This window comes from Dipodomys merriami, unplaced genomic scaffold, assembly GCF_024711535.1.
Source record: "Dipodomys merriami isolate MVZ:Mamm:240054 unplaced genomic scaffold, mDipMer1.0.p SCAF_24, whole genome shotgun sequence".
Taxonomy (NCBI): Eukaryota; Metazoa; Chordata; class Mammalia; order Rodentia; family Heteromyidae; genus Dipodomys; species Dipodomys merriami.
This window is the reverse complement of record NW_027203826.1, coordinates 13709989-13732207: the sequence shown is the minus strand read 5'-3', so window position 1 is coordinate 13732207 and position 22219 is coordinate 13709989. Positions and strand designations below refer to the sequence as shown.

General features: G+C 38.0%; 1 protein-coding gene and 1 long non-coding RNA gene across 5 annotated transcripts in view; one reads left to right on the top strand and one right to left on the bottom strand.

Annotated features, from left to right (window-relative positions):
* Window positions 1-22219, top strand: part of Wdr64 (WD repeat domain 64) — a 120237-nt gene that overhangs the window by 11895 nt on the left and 86123 nt on the right. Inside the window, exons 3-8 of one of the 4 annotated variants that reach the window (XM_070034257.1) lie at window positions 3691-3793; window positions 7628-7731; window positions 10770-10799; window positions 12144-12254; window positions 14351-14565; window positions 17646-17780. In XM_070034257.1, the coding sequence (XP_069890358.1) occupies window positions 3691-3793; window positions 7628-7731; window positions 10770-10799; window positions 12144-12254; window positions 14351-14565; window positions 17646-17780 (698 nt within the window). Of the gene's footprint in view, window positions 1-3690; window positions 3794-7627; window positions 7732-10769; window positions 10800-12143; window positions 12255-14350; window positions 14566-17645; window positions 17781-22219 lie in introns of those variants that run through there. The other 3 variants (XM_070034258.1, XM_070034259.1, XM_070034260.1) reach the window with 3 other exon arrangements.
* On the bottom strand, window positions 3541-21914 carry LOC138835746 (uncharacterized). The gene is made up of 4 exons (XR_011374718.1): window positions 21752-21914; window positions 8651-8683; window positions 4404-4473; window positions 3541-4066 (listed from the first exon to the last, which is right to left on the bottom strand). It is a non-coding gene; the product is annotated as an uncharacterized lncRNA (long non-coding RNA).

Sequence of the window (22219 nt, the reverse complement as noted above, 5' to 3'; positions counted from 1 at the left end):
TTGGAATTTATAACCTCAGAATCCTTTCAGAATCATTTCCATTGTCATTTCATATTAGTGTCTGAAAATTATTATTTCTCACTCTTATCTCAGGTAAAATTGACTGCTAAACATTTACAATGAAAAAATGTTGTGTAATTTAAATGGTACTGAGTTGTGTTTATTAATGAGAGAGTGATAGGCAGGATGATAAAAGGATGTTCTTTACTCACAAACCTTGCCCCTGGTTGTGCAATCAACTCATAATCTAGTCTAGATGAAGCTGTGAAGGGATTCTGTAGATAGATTTAAGGAACTAATCATCTGAACTTCATATAAGAAGATCATCCTAGATTATCTCAGTGGATCCAAAGTACTGTCTTAAAAATAAGGCAGAAGGGAGGAGTCTTGAGTTTCTGTTGCTGTTGCTGAGTGGATGTCCATACACTAGGACTAAATAGGAGTTTCTAGAAGCTCAGCAGCCCTAGCTGACATCTAGAAAGCAAATCTGAATGAATTTGGAGTTGGATTCATCCCCTATAGACTCCAGTAAAAATGTGTGTCAAGTAACTCTTGCATTTTTACCCTAGATTTCTAATCCATGAAATTTGTGAACCAATAAAGAGGTGTATCGTTAAGTGGGTAGATTTGTGATCCCTTGTTTGGGCAGCAATTGATAAACCATAATACAAAAGGAAAGGTATAAACATTCAAAAACGGAAAGTTTGCTCATAATTATAGCTAACAGAAACCAAACTGTGACCTAAGGAGAAATCCCAACTTGAGCACCAGTGTAAGAAACATGACACTGGAAAAGGAAGCTGGAGAAGAGTAAGACCAGACCTAGGGGTTGTTACCTGTGTTATTATTGACCTGGGAAGCTTTATTGTTTTGTCTATTTAATGGGAGAGATTTGAACCCTTCTAAATGTTAAAAAGTCAGAAAGAGAGGTTGAAGTTGCTGGGGAAAGGAAAAGGAGAAAAACTGAGGAAATGGAAGGTGAGGAGAAATGTACTCATTACCTTACTGATGTAACTGTAACCTCACAAGAAAATAAAATTTAAAAAAAAAAGAAAGGTGAAGAGAACAGGTGGAGGGATAAGCCTTGGAAAGGGAATTGTGTCTCCCTTTGAAAAGAAGTGAGGAAAGAATGGATACAAAGCCAGCATGGATTGTAACATGGTCTTGAGTTTGCTCCAAGCCAGTTGTGGAGGGTGAAAAGGTGGCGGCAAGACATGGGTAATGACAGGTGTACTACAGTTGCTCATAGCCATGTTTTGAGTGATAATAAGACTTGAATCTTATTTTCCCCAAGTGCCAGTAATAGCAAAAACAAGGACTTAACAAAATGATTGATAACTGTTGCTAGGTGACCACATGCCCGTGTGGAGCTTCAAGCTGGAATCCCTTAGCTCAGAAGGTAAAAAATGTATCTGGGACAAGAGCAACCATATTTAAGTCTCCCTGCCTTCATCTCCTACAGGCAGAAAGGTGTGATTCCGCCCCCCACCCCCACCACCCCTTCTAGTTCTCACTACTTTATTCTCTTTGGCTAAATAAATCCTTGGTAAGCTACTTGATAAGTTTCCTATATTTGGGGCTTCAGGTTCCTATGATTTGTACAGAAATTGAGAAGTTGAATTGAGGATTTCCCCTTCTCTCTTACATGGATTCTCCTTATCTATTTTCTTTTTCTGGTAACAAGCCCATTGAATACATCTTTCTTATCAAAGAAACCAGTTCAATCCCCAAGTAGACTGGTGGTTTTCAATACTACTCTTAGAGGGAGCTTTATTTGCATTAGTGATTGTCTTTATATAACTTAAAATACTTTCCCAGTAGATTTCTCAGACTAAGCTTTCTAATGACAACAATAGCCATGTATTTTTAAATAATAATTTGGGTTTTTTTTTATCGGTCATGGGTCTTGAACTGTGGCCCTGGGTGCTGTCCCTCAGCTCTTCAGCTCAAGGGAAGCACTCTACCACTTGAGCCACAGATCCACTTCCAGTTTTCGAGTGGTTTATTGGAGATAAGAGTCTCATGGACTTTCCTGCTCCGGAAGGCTTTGAACCACAATCCTCAGATCCCAGCTTCCTGAGTAGCTAGGATTACAAGCATGAGCCACCGGCGCCTGGCTAATTTCTGTGTGCCAGGCACAATGAAAAAATGCTTTACACAGATGTCATTTAAACATCATTTAAAAACAGGGCTCAGAAGTTTATCCTTCTATTTTAGTTGTGGAAAAGAATATTGAGACTTAAGAAGATGAAGTTTGTTCTATCAATTAGTTGCAGATCCTGAACTCAAACACTGGACCATGTGATGATAGGGGTTTACTGTCGCCTTAAAGGCTATGCTGTGAGCTAAGGTGCAGACAGTACATGACTCTTCACTGGATAATTCATTAGTGAATGATGTCTAAAGAAATCGCAGTAATAAAACAGCCCTGTTCATTATAACACAGATCTATTAAGACACCTTTCACTTTTCTCAATTTTCAAGAAAATTACCTGTCAAACCCAGAGTTTTGTTACCAATGAAATGGGGTTCAAATGAACTATGAACTATGTTTTCTAGAAGGATAAAAAGTTAATTATGTTTTGTTTTATTGCCAGTCCTGGGGCTTGAACTCCGGGCCTGGGTGCTGTCCATGAGACTCTTTGTATTCAAGGCTAGTGCTCTACCACTTGAGCCACAGTACCACTTTCAGCTTTTTCTGAAAAAAAAAAAAAAGTTGATATTGGAGATAAGAGTCTCACAGCCTTTACTACCTGGGCTGGCTTCGAACCTCAATCCTCAGATCTTCTGAGTAACTAGGATTACAGGTATGAACCATTGGCACCCAGCTGATCCTGCTTTTGTATAGAATGAAGCCTAATTATAAGAAATGATCAGGACAGCTGTGATATGTGTAATGTTTAGATATGGGCATGTGAAGGAGGAAGTAGAAATATTTGTAAAGCAACTGATGAAAAGACTACTACCCAGGAGGACCCTAGTGGCTTATGCCTGTTATCCTAGATTTTTAGGAGATTGAGATCTGAGGATAGAGGTTCAAAGCCAGCCCAAGTAGAAAAGTCCATGAGACTCTTATTTAAAATTAACCACCAACAAAGGCCAGAAGTCTAGCTGTGGCTCATGTGGTAGCATCAAATAAATAAAATGCTCTTAAAACATTAATTGCAATGGATGTTATTTCCAATTCAGTGATTTAGTTACTAGTTCCTTTAAGCTCAAAGGGAAAGCTTGCTGGAAAATAGTGGAGCCTCTCTGACTTTACTCACACATCAATGAGTCAGGATGCACTCTAGTAGAATTTATGTGGTTTGCAAAGCAAGTTGGGTGGTGGAGGCTGACAAGTATATGCTTATGTTTCAAAGCATAACATAGGGCTTGGGTGGTAACTCAGGTTATGGAGCTCCTGCCTAGCATGCTCAAGAGCCAACTAAGAAAGAGAGGCAGAAAGAAAGGAAGGAAAGGGAAAAGAAAGCAAGGGGAAAGATGGTAAGAAATCATGCATCACTAATACAGAGTTTCATGAATGTGTCAGGTGGCCCCTTTTAATATGGTAACTCACTGTCATCATACAGCAAGGTACTAGGTACTACTCTAAATTAGACTTTTGCTTCCATTAACATAAACTCTGTTATAACTTGACAGCAATTCTGAGATCCTGTATATGTTTGTATGTGTTGTTTGGGATCCTAGATCTTCGGATACTTCTCCACTGAAGAAGATCCTCTTGCTGCCCAGTTGGATGAAGAAAACTTGATTTTCTTGGTGTCTAGAAAACAGCGAGTTGTGATTGCAGGTGATATTCCATATTTCCTTTCCAAATTGTCATGAATTTTGACATATCTGTTTTTAAAATAAGTATTGGGAGCATTGTTTCCGTTGGAGCTCTTTCATTTTATTTGCTTGCTCAGTTTTTCATAAGTCTGATGACCAGTGACTGTTTTACATACACTTTGAGAAGAAACTGTAACTGCAGTGAAAATTGAAATGCCTTCATTGCTCTGGAGGATACTTCATGGTGAATGGGAGAGCAGAACTTTTCGCATCTATCTCCCAGAGAAGCCCAGACCTGCAAAAAAAAAATTCTGTTTAATAGTATGTCAGTAGTTCCAGTACCAAAGAGAATCATTCATTTTGAAAATAGTCTTAGAATTCTCAAGTTAGGATTTCTCTCCATTTCCTCCTGGCCTTGATTACCCTGGGGAGATTTTTCCTATGTAGGTAGTTTACACCAACCCTATGGGGCATTAGCGCAGTTTGCAACTTATACTGGTTATCTAATTTAAAATTAGAGCCAGGACCTGAGAGCTCCTATCCCACCCCACTGTTAACATTGGATTTTCTTCCCAGTACTCAACTCTGGAGGGGAGATGGTGGGGAAGAGAATATTCAAAGCTTTCGTCTACCTCTGTCTTCCAGCATTCCATCCCATCATCTCAGATACAAGAATGTAGTCTAAGTCAGATCTCTGGTGTTCTAAAAAAAAAAAAAAAAAAAAAAAAAGCACCTCAATTTCTTTTTTTTTCTTTTTTTTTCTTTTTTTTGTGAGTCATGGGTCTTGAACTCGGCCTGGGCGATTTCCCTGAGACTCTTCAGCTCAAGACCAGCGTGCTCTGCAGCTTGAGCCACAGCACCACTTCTGGTTTTCTAGTGGTTTCCTGCCTGGGCTGGCTTTGAACCACGATCCACAGATCTCAGCCTCCTGAGTAGCTAGGATTACAGGCGTGAGCCACCAATGCCCAACTCAACTTCTTTTTAAAAAAAAATTATTTTATTGTAAAGATGTTGTACAGAGGGGTTTACAGATACATGAGTAAGGCTTGTCCATCACTGTTACCCACTCTTTTGTTTTTCTGCCACTATGCCTTTCCTCCCCACTTCCCCCACCAGTCCCGAAGTTGTAAAGTTCATTTCCAACATAGTGTCTATGAATATCATTGTGGCAATGGGTCATCCTGTGTTCTTGTTTCAACATTTTGTTATTCCCCTTAGATAAATGTGTATATAAGATGCAGGGTACTAAAATCAAATATACTGACAACAGGGGATATACCATAGGGAAGAGCATACAAAAGGAACCAAAAAATCATATAGTACATTGAAAACAGCAACAACAATTAAGAAAAACTTCTTGTGTCCATATTTTGGGGTTCATTCTGTTAGCATCATCTTATATGGTCATCTGTACATAGCTTTGGAGTGTTTCTGCTCATCTGATAAAAATTATCCTAGACATTTTAATTATTGCATATAAGGGAAACCATAGGACCTATATTTATTTGAGCCTGGCTTCACTTAATATGATTTTTTCCAAGTCTTTCCATTTCCTAACAAATGAGGCAATGCCATTCTTTCTGATGGAAGCATAGAATTCCTCTCTCTCTGTCTCTGTCTGTCTGTCTGTCTGTCTGTCTGTCTGTCTGTCTGTCTGTCTGTCTGTCTGTCTGTCTCTCTCTCTCTCTCTCTCTCTCTCTCTCTCTCTCTCTCTATATATATATATATATATATATATATATAAAATCACATTTTCTTAATCCATTCATCTACTGAGAGGCATCTGGGTTAGTTCCATATCTTAACCATGGTGAATAATGCTGTAATAAACATAATTGTGCTTGTGCCTTGTTTGTGATCATTTGGGTAAATGCTCAGAAGTGGGATTGCTGGGTCATAGGGGAGCTCTATGTGGAGTCTTTTGACTTCATGTTTTTGTAAACCATCTGCATAGCCCAGCCTCTGGTCATGAAAAGCATCACTGAAGGATAAAAAACGGGGTGGGGGGAGTGTAATCCCAGCTGCCACCACCATTGAGGTGTGGAAGGACCAGAGCCCAGGACAGAAGTGCTGCTGGCATTCTAAAAAGCATCTTTGTAGATGGAAGTTGGATTCCATCATTTATTCATGTTCCCTAAAACAATATGTGCTTAAAGTCTACAGTGTAGTCCAGGCACCTTTCTGAGTGCCAAAAATCTCTGACCTCGAGTTGGAAAACAAGGGAAGACAGACAAGTAAAACAAATCAGACCAGTAGGCTGCACAATGTGTCAGGAAGTAATAAGTTCTGTAGGAGAAAAAATGAAGTAAGCAAGCTGTGAAGGCAAACAAAAACAATAAAAAATCAACAGTGGTACAGGAAGGATGTGCCCTTGGAGTGGGAAGAGGAATAGACGTGAGGGGTGAGGACAGCCCCCAGAGAGAAGGGGATGAAAGTCTGGAGGAAAGAGAGAACAAAGTTCAGGATTCTGTCAGGAGGGAAAGAGAAATAGCAGACAAAGTTGGAGACACAAGTGTAGAGGAGCCCGTGGGCCATTCTAAAGCTGTCTGAGAGACAAAAAGCTACAGGAGAGCTGAGTATCTAAGGACACCTTCTGACTCATTCTTCATCTTTTCTCTGGCTTCTGAGTTAGCAATTGCCCATTTTAAGAAGAGTTCAAAGCAGTGAGAATGATGGTGATGTAAGCTAGGATAGTGCCTTAGTGCTTTCTACTTTATTGATTCCCCAGGAGCTTTCCTAAACTTGTTTGCTACTCTCTCTCCCTCTCTCTCTCTCTCTCTCTCTCTCTCACACACACACACACACACACAAATGTCCTATTTTGGGACATGTTAGTACTTCAAGTATTAGAGACAAAGTGCATCTATATACGTACATACTGTGTACACAAATATAACTTACAGTCCCCAACACCTAATTTGTACCCCTTTGAGGTCAATATCTTTTCTGTTGATATATACGTGAGGTGGTAGTGCTAGAATATGAGGTCTGCTTACTTCTTTTCCTCTTTGAGAGTTTACAATTATAAAACTTAAATCACCCTAGAGCCAGGTGTGATGGGGCACTTGTAATCTCAGCACTTTGAAGGAGAAAAGGGGATGGGAAGTACAAGGCCAGCTTAGGGTACATAGCAAGGCCTTGTCCCAAAAAATAAAAACCCACAAAAAAATTAAATCACCTTATGAAGAAGTCCAGTGTATATGGCTTTATTATTCAGATCTGGACATAGAAACATCAGAGTGCCTTCTGTGCTTTAATAACAATATTAAAATAGCATCATTCTTTTATATGAGAAGTTTGAGATCATATTAGGACTTATTTTTATTCTGTGTAAACCATGACAGTGGTACTTCAAAGAAAAGATTTCTAAGAGATGCAGAGAACCTCAAAATAGGAATGATTTCAAAAGATGCTCACTTGTGCATACTGATGTGTGCATGAGGTGTGGGGCTGCATCTTACCTATTCTCTTGGAGATCATATCCCACATTTGGTTAGAAATCTGTTTATTCAGATTGTATCTCTATCTCTAAATGTAATTAAAAAGGGGTAGTTGCTATTTTTAATGGTTATATTCTTATTTTAACTTAGTGGTTTCTGCCAATGTTGGTTCTCTCTCTCTCTCTCTCTCTCTCTCTCTCTCTCTCTCTCTCTCTCTCTCTCTCTCCTCTCTCTCTCTCTCTCTCTCTCTCTCTCTCTTCTCTCTCTCTCTCTCTCTCTCTCTCTCTCTCTCTCTCTCTCTCTCTCTCTCTCTCTCTCTCTCTCTCTCTCTTTCTCTTTCTCTTGTCTCCAGCATAACAGATGAGTTTTAAAATGTTTGTCACTGGAAGATGAAATAAATATTGTGCTATTGACAGGTAGTAGGAGACGGGATGTGATTAAGAGCATCGTCAAGATCCCTCAGTTGGATTTACTAGTAACAGCTTCTCAGAAAGGATTAATAACAGTCTTTAACAACCAGGTAATTTAAAATGTTATATTCCCTGCCCTCCTCCTCCATTCCCCTTTTTCTCTCTTTTTCCCTTCATCTTGTATTTTTGTATGTATTACGCACATGTTTAAGGTAAAAAAAAAAGTCATATTTCAGAGTATTCCAAAAATTAAACCAAAGTATTGGCAGTGATGATTGCTGAGATTGCTGAGTCCCAGGCAGTTTCTGAGGTTTGGTGACTCATTTGGCATTTCTCCTCCTTAAGCATGTCACATTGAACCATATGGCCTCCATACAGTTAAAGGCTGATCTAGATAGTTTCTGAACAAAATCAGAGACATTCACAAGCCAACAGATTTTGTCATCATCTAACCTTCGGTCTCATCAAAATCTTTGCACTTGGAGTACACAAATAGTTGAAATTCCACTGCTCATTTTTCCAGTGGTAATGTTAAATAGGAAAATTTCAGGAGCCACTACCATCTGCTCATATCTCTTATCTCATGTCCATTGAATGAGAATGACAGAGAAAAATCAAATTAAATAATGGCGGTAGGAACACTTAATGAACAATCACTTCCTACATAAGGCATCACTATTATCAGTACCACTTATTTCTAAATATATAAGCTTTGGACACTTGTGTTTTAAACTAGAAGAGATTTTAGTAGAGCGAATGGTTAGATGTCCCAGAGAACATTTCACTATGAAAAGAAAATGTAAGCGCGCTCAGGGCTCAAAAGTTGTAATTAGTGACAGTGGCAGGTTTTATGTTAAAGCTTTGTAATTATTTAATTTAGTATAGTCGAGGAAATTAAAGAAATGGAAAAAAGAGAGAAATATTTTCGACTGCTTTTGCAGGAAAGGGTAGTTAATGATCCCAAATGGAAGGTTTTATACTAGAAACACCTATTTGAACAATCATCATATGATTAACATTTTGCCATACCTTTCAGCTCTCCAGTAATGCCCAGCTCAGTATCTGTCAGAAATAGAAGTAACAAGTCATGAGGTTCTGCTGGTGCTGGCAGCCAATCCCTGGGGCCCCTGTAGTCTGGGTGTGGAGCCTGGATCCCAGCTCAGTGCACATTCAGCTGGGCCCTGGCTCATCTGCCAGAACCAGATGCCTTGCCTCTCATGGAAACTGTCCCGTGTACATGAGTCAGTATGTTTAGAGTGTGTACATCATTGTAAGCACTCAACAAATGTGGCCACTACTTTCATGAACAAAATTATTGGAAAACAAAAATGAATTCATCTTATTAAATACACAACCCCATCTCTATCTCTTTATTTTCTTACATTATTTCTCTTCCAATCTTTTTTACCTTTGTGTCCTCAAAAAAAATGGAACTGTGATGCTATCTGAAATGTATGAGGAAAAAGATAATGATCTACATAATGAAACAGCTTTTTATTATATTTAACAAGTGAGGTGACATTAGAGATGCTATAAAACATACACACAAGCACAGACACAAAAGCTCATGGTTGCACACATGGAAACTCATATATACAAACCCATCATTTCTTATAATGCAATTGGAGACAATGGATTGCTTAAAAATATGTTAAAATTCAATACACTAGGAATAAATGTTTTAAATGTTATATTCCTTTCAAATAAGACAACACATGTAGGTGAAAAGTAAACTGAAGTCATCAAAAACTATAAATGTCTTTCAGAAAGTCAATCTGAAGTTTAAGATTTATTTCTTTTATTGTGAAAATACTGTACAGAGGAGTTACAATTACATGGGCAAGATAATGAGTACATTTCTTATCAAGCATCGTAGCCTCCTCCTTTGTTTCCCCTTCCCATCCCTTCCCATCCTCCCCCTGCCCCCCCACCCAATCCTCCCTGGGTGGCCCCCCCCCCCGCCCCACACCAAAGTTGTAAAGTTCCTTTTCGACATAACGACTTGTACATCTCATTGTTGCAATGGGTCCTCCTGTATCCCTATTTAAACGATTTGTTTTTCCCCTTCCCCTCCACAAATTTAAAATAGAATAGATACAACTCAGGATTTTCTCAGTAATATGGACTGAAAATGTCATTAATAAAAAGGCTGGATTTTAAAAACTCAAAATAGATGCACAAGGATTATGAAAACATAGAGAAGGAAAGGACTTCAGACAGGTAAGTTCCAACAAAGCTAGAATCCAGAATTATGATAGGAAACCAATGGTACTCTGTTCTACTGTCCACAGACCATGTCCTCCCTCATCTAGAAGTACATTCCTGGTTGGAAAGTTTTCTGTCATTTCAGATGAAAGGAGGTCTGTAGGGAGCCATGACAACAGGTTCAGTGCTCTTCCTGATTCACATTTTCTGTTTCATATAACCATTCATTTGGAAGACAATTTCCTACACACTTCCTATGACCATAGAGCAACCAAAGGAACTGCATCACTGAGATGCTTCAGCTACTTGTCTTCATCTTGGGAGCCATTAGGCATCTAGGGTATGAAAGGCTGCTAATAGCCATTAGCTTTCTGCATGGGACAAATCCAACTCTCAACTAGCACAGTACCCAGGGTGTGATATTCCCTCAACAGAGACTTACTGAATAAAACAATGGTTCTCCTGGATAAAACATGAAGACTTTCATTAGTTTGGGGAGAGATTTTTTTAAATTGAACAATGCTATCTAGATGTTTCAACATTTCTCTATGTTTAAAATGATCTATTTAGCATGAACTGCTCTTGTCACTTGTCATTTTCTATTAGTGTTGCTTTGCATTTCCAAATATTGGTATCAGAGGTTGCTCTGAAAAACTACACATAGGTGAGACAGTTTGCTTATTAGAAACAAAATAATAAAGCTTAACACTGTTAAAAGTGCCAAGCATAAGCCAAGGGAGATAAACCTTGCTCATTGCAATCTGTGTATATTATTCCACAGAGGTAAAGGTTCCAAAGTAAGGAGAAATAGAGAAAACTTGTGGAAGGGAAGATAACAAGTGAGATTAAGCCAAGGCACCAGTATGATGTTGTAGATAGTCAATATTCTCACCTTTAATTATAATGTCAACCAAGTGTTTCTATTCTTTCCTTTCATTCATAGATGAAAGTTCAGTCCAGGACCAATGTTAACGTAAGTACATCTAAAACTTCCTTATGAAGTCAAAGTTAGGACTCTGATAATGGTACTTGAATAGACTCTAAGTTTAGGAGATACTTCAGACTATAAATTTACATTTATTTACAAGGCTGGAAACCAACTCTTCATAAATAGCTAAAAAGATCAAGATCTTGTTTCTAGGAGTTAAATTATCTGTGGAAAATTGCTTGGTTACTTCTTGCAAATTCATTGTAAGCATTTTACCTAAAATTTTCTGAGTATCCACTATTGAGGGATGTGAAAAAGGACATAATCCATCTATGAAAATGATGGAAATTATTTGAGAATATTTTGTTTTAAACCTGAAAAAGCCATAAAATTATAGTGCTAGTTTATCATTCATTTAAGCAGTAACCTGTGATATATAGAACTACCGTAACTTGCTTCTAGAATCTCATGGATTTAGGAGAGGCCAACAGATGTTGGGCTATTTTTCCCTGTTTGCAGGCAGTGAATAAATGCAGTAAACTACATACTGGTAAAGGACCCTCCTTTAAAAAAAAATTCACGGGGCTTCAATTCCAGGCCTGTGCACTGTCTCTGAGCTCTTTTGGTTCAAGGCTGGCACTGTACCACTTTTAGCCACAGCTCCACTTCTGGTTTTTGAGTGGTTAATTGGGGACAAGAGTCTCAAGGGAACTTTTCTTCCCAGACTGGCTTCAAACCACAATTCTCAGATATCAGCCTCCTGAGTAGCTAGGATTACAGCTTGAGTCACAGGCACCAGCCCTGGATTCTTTTTAAGCCTCAGAACCTGCATTACTTACATTAAACCAACTCACTGGAACTCATAGTAGTTTTTACAGAAGATTCAAGGTCAAACCAGACATGCATCTAGTAGTTTCTGGTACTCCAGACATGCCTAAATGGAAGCTCTTGTTTCTCCTTAACACTGGGTTGTGGCTACAGATTCTAGCTATTCTTGGCCAGTAACTTGAGTCAAGATACAAGACCAAGTCCTTTATCTCTACTTATCATTGGCCAGATGATCATAAGGTCTTTCCTAGGTACAAGTTTTAGCATGCAGCAGGGCCAGAGTACTTGCTCATCTAGGGCTTGGAATCTGTTCTCTCTGCCCTTGTTTTCAAAACTGAATAGGGCAAATTCCAGCTACTTTCCTGGATACCATGCACTGCTAGGAAGTGGATCTTTTATTAGCTGGTGATGCAGAGTAACTCAGTAAAGAGGAAAGGGTTGAAGCTGTTTGTAAGGCTCCATTGCAAAATAGAATCTCTAATGTCAATAACCTACTCTTTGGCACAATACTACCTCATAGAAGGAAACAGTATAACCCCCAATTGTATGTTTCTCTATCAGGATACCTCCTGGATTACAGGATGTGATTACCTCGCTCAGCTGAAACGAATTGTTGCCACTACAGAAAGGACCATTATTGTCTGGGACTATAAAGCTCAAGGTAGTAGCCAGGTACAGTGCCAAGAGAGGGTGAACAGAAAGAAGATTGACACTTCAGTATGGCCTAGGGTCTGAGCAGATTGCTTTCCCTAATGAACATCAGCTTTCTCAGTTGTACAAAATAGGAGGCTGTATATTAAGTCTATCACTGATATTCTATGATCAAATGGAAATGCTTTAGAACCTGATGCTGTGGTACATGTCAGTAAACCCAAGTAGTCTGAGAGGAAGGACACTGAGTTTGAGGCCAGTCTGAACTACATATTGAGTTACAGGGTAGCTTGATCTAGAAAGGCAGGCACTATCTCAAAGACAGAGAAAGAGGGAGAGCGAGAGGTGGGGGGGGAGGAGAAGAAGGAAGTGGAAGAAGATGAGAAGGAAGAGAGAAAAAGAGAAGGAAGAGGAAAGGAGAAGGAGGAGAATGGGGACAAGAAGAAGCAGGAGAAGAAGGATAAAAGAAAGGAGGGAAGGAAGGAAGGAAGGAAGGAAGGAAGGAAAGAAAGAAAAGGAAGGAAGGAAGGAAGGGAGGGAGGGAGGGAAGGAGGGGAAAGAAAGGAAGGGAGGGAAGGAAGGAAGGAAGGAAGGAAGGAAGGAAGGAAGGAAGGAAGGAAGGAAGGAAGGAAGGAAGGGAGGGAGGGAGGGAGGGAGGGAGGGAGGGAGGGAGGAAGGGAGGGAGGGAGGTGAAAGAAAGGAAGGGAGGGAAGGAAGGGAGGAAGGAAAGAAGGAAGGAAGGAAAGAAAGAAAGAAAAAGAAAAGCAAGCAAGGAAGGAAAAACAGAAGAAGGAAAGAAGGAAGGAAAACATTTAATGTGTTTCATTCAGGAGTTATTGATTTTGAGAATTTTTTTCCTTTTTTCATTTGAGGTGGGATTTTACTACATTGTTCATTCAGGCTGGTTTCACATCTTATAAACTCAAGTGATCTTGCCAATTCTATCACTTGAGTGGCTGGCATTAATGAGTTTGTGCTATCATGTCCAGCTCAACCTCTTTTTCTTTTTTTTTTCACCTTGCTCTGCATCCAGCCATTATCTTTCTGGTTATGTTTATGTTTTCAACATCAAAGCCTTTCTCTCCAGTCAATCTTCATTAAGTAAGAATATTATAAAAATAAAATACCATGTATGGGGGTGGCTCACACCTATAATCCTAGTTACTCAGGAGGCTGAGATCTAAGAATCATGATTGGAAGCCAGCCTGGGAAGGAAAACCCATGAAACTCTTACCTTCGATTAACAACAAAGGTGGTAATAGGTCTGTGACTCAAGTAGTAGAATTCTAACCCTGAGCAAAAAAAACTCAGGGATAAAGCCAAGGCCCTAAGTTAAAACCCCAGGACCAGCACATAAATAAATAAATAAATAAATAAATAAATAAATAAACCTAAGTATTCAAAAACATTTTTTTTCATCCTCCAATGAGGCAGTCCTTCTGTGACTGGAGAATTAAGGAATAATTTAATCTTCTTTCATGCTTGTTCCTAGCTTCAGTGAAAAACTAAACTTTTTGTGCAATTTGTCCATAATGTTGCAATCAACTGTAGAGTCCTTAACTTTCCTTTTTTTAACTGTCCAGTATTATGTGAATTGCCTGTCAATACCTTTTTTAGACTTCATAGTAATTGTTTTCCTGATATGAGGGTTTGAACTCAGGTCTGTAAGCTTGCTCAGCTTGCTTGTTTATGGCTGGTACTCTATGACTGGAGCCATGACTCCAGACTGCCTTTTTACTAGCTAATTACAGATGGAGTCTCAAGGACTTTTCTGCCTGCGCTGACTTGAAACTTCAGTCCTTGTGATGCCAGCCTACTGAGTAGCGAGGATTACAGGCCTGAGCCACAGTTCCCTTGGCTTAAAGTTCTTGTTGCTACTTTCTTACAACTCCAAGAGAAAGCCATTCATTCATAATATAACTGTGGACATATCTAAAATGAAAAACATTAGAAAATAAAACAGCATCAAATAATATGGAGTTTTTGGTTTGGGAAACGGGGATTGAACCAGGGGCCTGATACATGCTAAGCAAGTGTCCTACGGAGCCACACCTCAAGTACCGCAGGAGTCATTAGTCAAGCCATGAAATAGGTCATTGAGTGCACTCTGCTTCTAGGACCACTATTTTGTCATCAAGCCCATGGACCACTGCCTCCTGTGCGTGTGTGTGGTGACCCTGCCTGACCAGCTCTGCAGAGATGAAATCCTCCTGGGGGATGATGGCGGCTTTGTGAACAGATTCACAGTGAACAGTGATGATTTTGGGCTAAAGCAGGCGAAAACCAAAAAGAAAGTACAAAGTCAGATCTTGGACTCCAAGAACTTTAAAAGGTATGGGTATCATGGAGCCATCCATTTGTGCTGGTAGTGATTCATTGGGTAATTATTAAATATTAAAAATATTGTGTACCAATTAAATTATATCTTGAAAAATATTCTATTATATGGAAAGTGTTCATGATTTGATGTTAAGTTAAAAATATTATTATCTGGATCAGTGATAAAGGGTTTGCCTAGCATGTACAATGTCCTGAATGTGATCCCTGGCACCCTAAAACATTATTTTTGTATATATGACTGAATTCACTTTTATAAATATGGGTCATATGTGTATTCCTGTGTATGAATTTCTATTTAGAAAACTATTGAGTGCAAATATTCAAAATATTAGCAATTGTTTTCTGTGAGATTTTACACAGATGGATTTTGTTTTCTTAATAATTTTTTACTTTCTAAAAATGTTTACAATGAGCATCTCTTATACCATTTTTTAACTTGAAATATATATAATATTGCTGGGTGTTGGTGGCTCATATATATATTATATATATATATATGTATATATATATATATATATGTATATATATATATATATACATATATATATATATATATATAATCCTAGCTACTCAGGTGGCTAAGATCTGAGGACATGCTGCAAAAGCAGCTTAGGCAAAAAAGTCTGTGAGACTCTTACCTTCACTTACGTAACAAAAATCTGTAAGTTGGGCTATGGCTCCAGTGGTTGAGCATTATCCTTGGGCAAAGAGAAAGAAAAACCAGGGACAGCCCTCAGACTCTGAGTTCAAATCCCCAGGACCAGTACACATATATTCTCTCTCTCTGTCTCTCTGTCTCTCTCCCTCTCTGCCTCTCTCTCTGTCTCACTCTCTCTCTCTGTCTCTCACACACACACAGAGCATCTCTCTTTTATAATTTAAACAAAACATTAAAAATATATAACCTCAAATTTCATTGGTGGAACTAAGAAATACACAGCAATTAAGAATTGGCCTTTAGCCGGGCGCTGGTGGCTCACACTTGTAATCCTAGCTACTCAGGAGGCTGAGATCTGAGGATCATGGTTCAAAGCCAGCCCGGGCAGGAGAGACTGTGAGACTCCTATCTCCAATAAAACCACCAGAAAACTGGAAGTGGCGCTGTAGCTCAAGTGGTAGAGCGCTCGCCTTGAACTGAAGAGCTGAGGGACAGCACCCAGGCCCAGAGTTCAAGCCCCACAACCGACAAAAAAAAAAAAAAAGAATTGGCCTTTGCAGACACCCAGAAAACGTTACAGAACAGAATGGAGAAACTCTAGATCTCCTTGGCGCAGGCCGAAATTTTCTTAATACAGACTCAGAAAGACAACAAATCAAAGATTGGAGAAAGGGAATTACATGAAATTGCAGAGCTTCTGCATGGCAAAGGACAGAGCTAGAAAGATCAATAGAAAGCCGACGGATTGGGAGAAGATCTTCACTAGCCATACAACAGACAAGGGTCTCATATCTAAAATGTACTTGGAACTCAAAAAATTAAATCCCCAACAACAAATCCTCAAAGAAACAACTGCCAAATAAATAAGTGGGCTAAAGACTTACAGAGAAATTTCTCTGAAGAGTAAAGAAGCATGGCCAATAGACACATGAAGAAATGCTCAACCTCCCTAGCCATAAAAAAACAAATCAAAACAACATTGAGATACCACTTGACCCCAGTTAGAATGGCTATAATCAAGATTTCTAATAACATCAGATGTGGCCAGAAGAGAACCCTATTGCATTGTTGGTGGGACTGTAAACTTGTTCAATCACTTTGGAAAGTAGTATGGAGGTTCCTCAAAAAAATCCACATAAAGCTCCCCTATGACCCAGCAATCCCACTTTTGGGCATTTACCCAAATGATCACAAACAAGACCATACTAAAGCTACCAGTACAACTATGTTTATTGCAGCATTATTTACCATAGCTAAGATATGGAACCAACACAAATTCCCCTCAGTAGATGAATGGATCAAGAAAATGTGGTATATATACACAATGGAATTCTATGCCTCCATCAGAAAGAATGACATTGCCCCACTTGTTAGGAAATGGAAAGACTTGGAAAAATTATATTAAGTGAAGTAAGCCAGGCCCAAAGAAACATAGGTCCCATCCTTTTCCTTATTTGCAATAACTAGTATATGTCATCTGAGACAAGCAGAAACGGTCAGATAAGATGATGTTAAGTGAAATGAACCCCAAGATAAGGACTCAAATGGTTTTTCTTCCTTGCTATTGTTTCTAAAATATTTATAAGATGATTTCTTTGTTGCTTTATATGTCCCTCCCCCATGGTATAACCCGTTTTCACTGTATTTGATGTTGGTATAATTTGTGGAGGGGAATGGAAAAACAAATCGTTTAAATAGGAATACAGGTAGACCCATTGCAACAATGAGATGTACAAGACATTAGGTCGAAAAATGAACTTTACAACTTTGGTGGGGGGAGGGGGTGGAGGGGTAATGGGAGGGCAGGGATGGTAAGGGGAAACAAAGGAGGAGGTAACAATGCTTGATGGGAAATGTACTCATTACCTTGCTTATGTAATTGTAACCCTTCTGTATGGTATTTTACAATAAAAATATTTTTTTGAAAAAGAATTGGGCTTCGTTTTCCATTCTTCACACAGGGGTCATGTCCCCCAGAGACTCCTCATGGGGACTTGTTCCCACTGAAAATCACATCATGGGGACTTTCCAACATGCCATGTGTTGTCTTATACTTCACCAAGTCTCCCCTCCCAGCTGAAATAGGTTATGAGAATAAAAGCCAAGATATGAACCTTGTCTCTAGACAAATGTGGCCACTTGCCAGATAATTCCATGGCCCATCTTTCAAATCCTATTTCCAGTAGCTAGATATGTCCATTATTCAAATTATTTTTTACTTTAAATATACTTAATTTGGGAAAATTTAAGTAGTTAAAAATGGTATAATGCACAGTACTTACTATACACCCAAACTGAAGCATGGTTGGGTAGAGTGGTGACTTGGTTACAATCAAATGAAATCTGAAATAAAACCCTCAACATTATATGTTTGAATGTCTAACGTACACCCTCACCGTTTTTTTCATTCCAAGTACTAAACGAAAGCTACATAATGACTGGGTTATGAAGATTCGATACATTCCAGCCCTAAATTGCTTTGGATCCTGCTCCTTAGACAGTGTTCATTCATTGGTTTTGGAATCCTTGAAGAGACTTGAAGATAATTTGTAAGTATCACAGTTTATATACATAAATGAATGTATGAATATTCTGTAATTTTTCCAAAGTTTTATAGTGTGAAGTCCATCCAAACCCTGAAGCCTTTAAACTGACCTTTCAAACCTTAGAAAGAAAAAAAAAAGATATAAACTATTAACTTTGCTTGACAAAGTTAATTATTTGAATACAACATATTCTCTTCATAGCAATTTTGCTCATTTCTTGTTCCTTTTTATAATCTACTGGACAAATCAATACAGCTATATCTAGGACTGTATTTCCCATATACTGTTCTGTTACACTTTAATATCATTGATTTGGCTAGTTATTGGTTAGTGAGTCTTGTCATTATGATCTGATATATACATATTTCAAGTGTAATACACTAGATAGTGCTCATGAATAATTAACTTGAATAGTGAGGCGAACTTGAATAGTGTGCTGATGCATTTTCAATCTTTTTAAATATTTACTAATAACTAGCAAACAGATAAATGCATTGTAATTTTTGATTAAAAATTCCTTAAGGTATAGAGATGTAAACTTAGAAACATTACAGTAAGTTATAGAAGTTGAATTTTTAAATTACATATTGTATTCTATTTATGAAAAATATCTGAAAGGGTACAAAGATTAAAAAGTAGATTAGTGGTTATCTAGGGCTGTATTAGGCTCAGGAATCCCAAATGAGGACATGAGAACTTTCTAGAATGAAGAAACTTTTTGTTTTGTTCTCAATTATATACTCAAATGGTAAATTTTACAGTGAGGAGTCTTTCTTAGAAAAGTACACTGAGACTTCTGGTTTCCAGTCTGGCTCATAAGGTATTTGGAAGTTGTCAATCCATCTTAATGTGTAAAAAAGTCAACAGACTGAATGAAAATCAACAACTCTTCTTAGATCTGTTGGAGAAAAATGGTCACAGGGCAATTTTGCTCTCTCAGTCTGCATAAGTACTGTATGTCACAACTCAGACCCTAAGAAGAAACTTTTGTGTTAGCCATTTTCATGGTAGAAATACTGAAACTACTATTGACAAATTTCTCACAGGAACTTTAAGAACTAAAACCTTGAGAGTTCATTTAAAGGAACCCTCAGATTTTTGTCAGTTTTCCTTGTAGGAGAGCAACCATGTTCACACAGGTGATATTCAAGGAGATCTCTTACAACAGAGGAGAAAAGGAATTATTTTGAAATGCACTAGAGCATTCTGTTTGTAACAAGGCCTGTCCTCCAGAAAAACTGTCACCAGAACCTAAACAACTGAGGATTTATCAAGGACAAACCAACCTAGGGGAAGGGAACTATTCGGATCCCGCTCATTGTAGCTATCTATGCTCAACAAATGGCAAACCTAAGAGGCTTCTGTGAAATTCATAGCTTACAGGTACAGACTCACTAAAATACTGGGTCCTAATTGTAGGACTAATGGACACATCCTTCCACATCCTGACCACTACATTGTGGAGGGCCTGTTTGCAACAGTTCTTTTTTCTCCCCATTGTATTATGTCTGTCAATAAAAGTTGAAACAAAACTAGGAAAAATTTACCAAAAGTCCAGAGAGCATTAGTCCCAGTCCCAGAAAAGGCAAGGATGGTTGGAATTATCAGATAAGGAGTTTCAAACAAAAGGCCTGTGATGGATGAAGAAGACTATGTGCCAGAACAGATACATAATATAGGCAGAGGGATGGATATGCTACAAAGTAAAAGAAATGCAGGGGTCACCATATAAACAAATAAAGAACATCTTTGGTAAACTCATGTCAAAATTGGACACAGTTGAGGAAATAATCTATGACCTAATCTATGTTGGTAGAAACTTCCAAAACAGAAAGGTAAAGAGAAAAAGAGACTGGAAGTACTGCTCACGTGGTAGAGTGCTTGCCTAGCAAGCAGGAGGCCCCAAGATCAAACCTCAAATTCATATCATAAACAAAAATCACAAAATTGAGAATTTCTAAGAACACTGAAGAAAGAGTGTCAAACAAATAAATAAGAATACTCTTAAAGTATTTAAATTGCACAAAATCAAAGATGAAGAAAATCCTAAGACGATATGAGAAAATTCCTACTATACAGAAAAGATTTATATCTGATTTCTCAAACACTGGGTAAACAAGAGAGTAACATTAAATATTTAGTGTTGAGAAAAAAAATCCCCAAACAAACCAGGCTAGAATTTTGTGCCATGAAAAACTGTTCTTTCAAAGTAAACAACTAGGTGTAGTGTTCTATACTTATAATCCTGGCACTTGGGAAGTAGAGGCAGAAAGAGCACACGGAAGAAACCAGTAGGAGCTATAAAATAAGACTTTGCTTCAAAAAGCCAGTAAGAGACAGACAGTCAGACACAGACACAGAGAGAAAGAGATGAGAGAGAGAAACAAAGAAGAAATAGAACTTTCTTAGAGAGGCAAAAACTTAAAGGCATTTTTTGCTGTAGCCCTACTTGCAAGACATATTAAAGGAACTTCCCTAAGGAGAAGGAAAATGATAGAAGTCAGAAATTTGAATTTACATTAAATAAGAACAACAAAGCATGTAGGTAAAATATCCTTTCTTCTTCATATCCTTAACTGATCTAACAGAGAAACATCTGCCCAAAATAATGTCAAAATGCCTTTGATCATGAATGCATACATATATATTTATGCTTATACATAAAATAATAAAAAGCAATAAATAATGGGTAGTTATTCATTGTGTAGTTATTTAAAAATGGATTCACATTGATTATAAATGTATGTCATAAACTATAGAAAGAAAAGGAGGGAGAAGAGATTGAGGAGGAGAAAGAGGAAGAAGCAGCAGAAGAGGAGCAGAGATAATCAAAGAAAATAGAAAATAACACAATAGGGAGGTGCCAGTGGCTCATGTCTGTAGTTCTACCTACTTAAGAGGCTAAGATCTAAGGATCATGGTTCAAAGCCAGCCTAGAAAGGAAATCTGTGAGACTCTTCAATTAACCACAAGAAGCCAGAAATGGAGCTGTGGCTCAAGTTATAGAGTGCTAGCCCTAAGCATAAAAGCTCAGACACAGTGCCCAGGCCAAGTTCAAGGCCCCGACCAGCACAGAATGAAAAACAAAGAAAGAGAGAAAGAGAGAAGGAAGGAAGGAAAGAAGGAAGGAAGGAAGGAAGAAAGGAAGGAAGGAAGGAAGGAAGGAAGGGAGGAAGGAAGAAGAGAGGGAGGGAGGGAGGGAGGGAGGGAGGGAAGGAGGGAGGGAGGGAGAGAAAAAGAGTATAGCATCATACAAAATGCTTCGTTAAAACCACAAGTGGAAGGTAAACACAGGAATAAAAAATAAGAGCAGTGAATAAAAAACAGTAGAGGAGGACTGGGAATATTGCTTAGTAGTAGAGTGCTTGTCTAGCATACATGAGGCCTTGGGTTTGATTCCTTGGTATCACATAAATAAATACTTTTTAAAAGAAGAAAACAGAAAATATTAATCCAATCATAACAATAACCACTTTAAATGTCAATAGTGTAAACACTCTAGTTAAGAGTCAGATATTTTCAATGGATCAAAAATGAAGCCCAGGTATATGTTTTCTTTAAGAAACACTCTAAGTATATATTTACATTCATATATATGATGGAGACAATATAAAATATATCATGTAGCCAAAATAAAATAAGAGTAGCTATATTTAGACAGATAAAACTTCAGGATCCAAAAACTATCAAGTATAAAGAGGGATATTACTTGTTAAATAGATCACTTATTTATGCAAAATTAAACATTCAAAAATCAATTACTTCTCCACATAGACTTTAGAATGTTAATCCATCATATAAATAAAGAAGATAAATTACATATTAATATTAAAAGATAGAGTACTACCTTTGCTGTGTCTCAGAGCAACTGGTATTTTGTGTGTTTGCTTATATTGAATTCCAGAAACATTCTTATCTTTTCAATTACCCACTGATCATTCAGCAATATATTGTTCCATTTTCATGAATTTTACCTGTGATGGCTTTTGCTGTTGAGCTCTAATTTTATTCCATCATTGTCTGACAGGATACATGGAATAATTTCAATGTTCTTGAATTTGAAGAGATTTCCTTTGTGACCTAGGATATAGTCTATTTTGGAGACTATTCAATGAGCTGCTGAGAAGAATGCATATTGTGATGCTGTTGGGTGAAAGATTCTATAGATATCTGTTAGGTATAGCTGGGCAATGGAGTTATTAAGGTCTGAGGTTTCTTTGCCGAGTTTTTGCCTGGATGACCCATCCAGTGGTGACAATGATATTGAAGTCACCAACAATAAATGTGTTTGAATCTATATGTGTTTTTGAATCAAAATGAATTTATTTGATGAAATTGAGGACTCCAACTTTTGATGTACAGATGTTGAAAACTGTTATGTCCTTCTGATGGAGAGTTCCTCTTATTAAGAAATTATAATGCCTTTATCTCTTCTTAGTAAT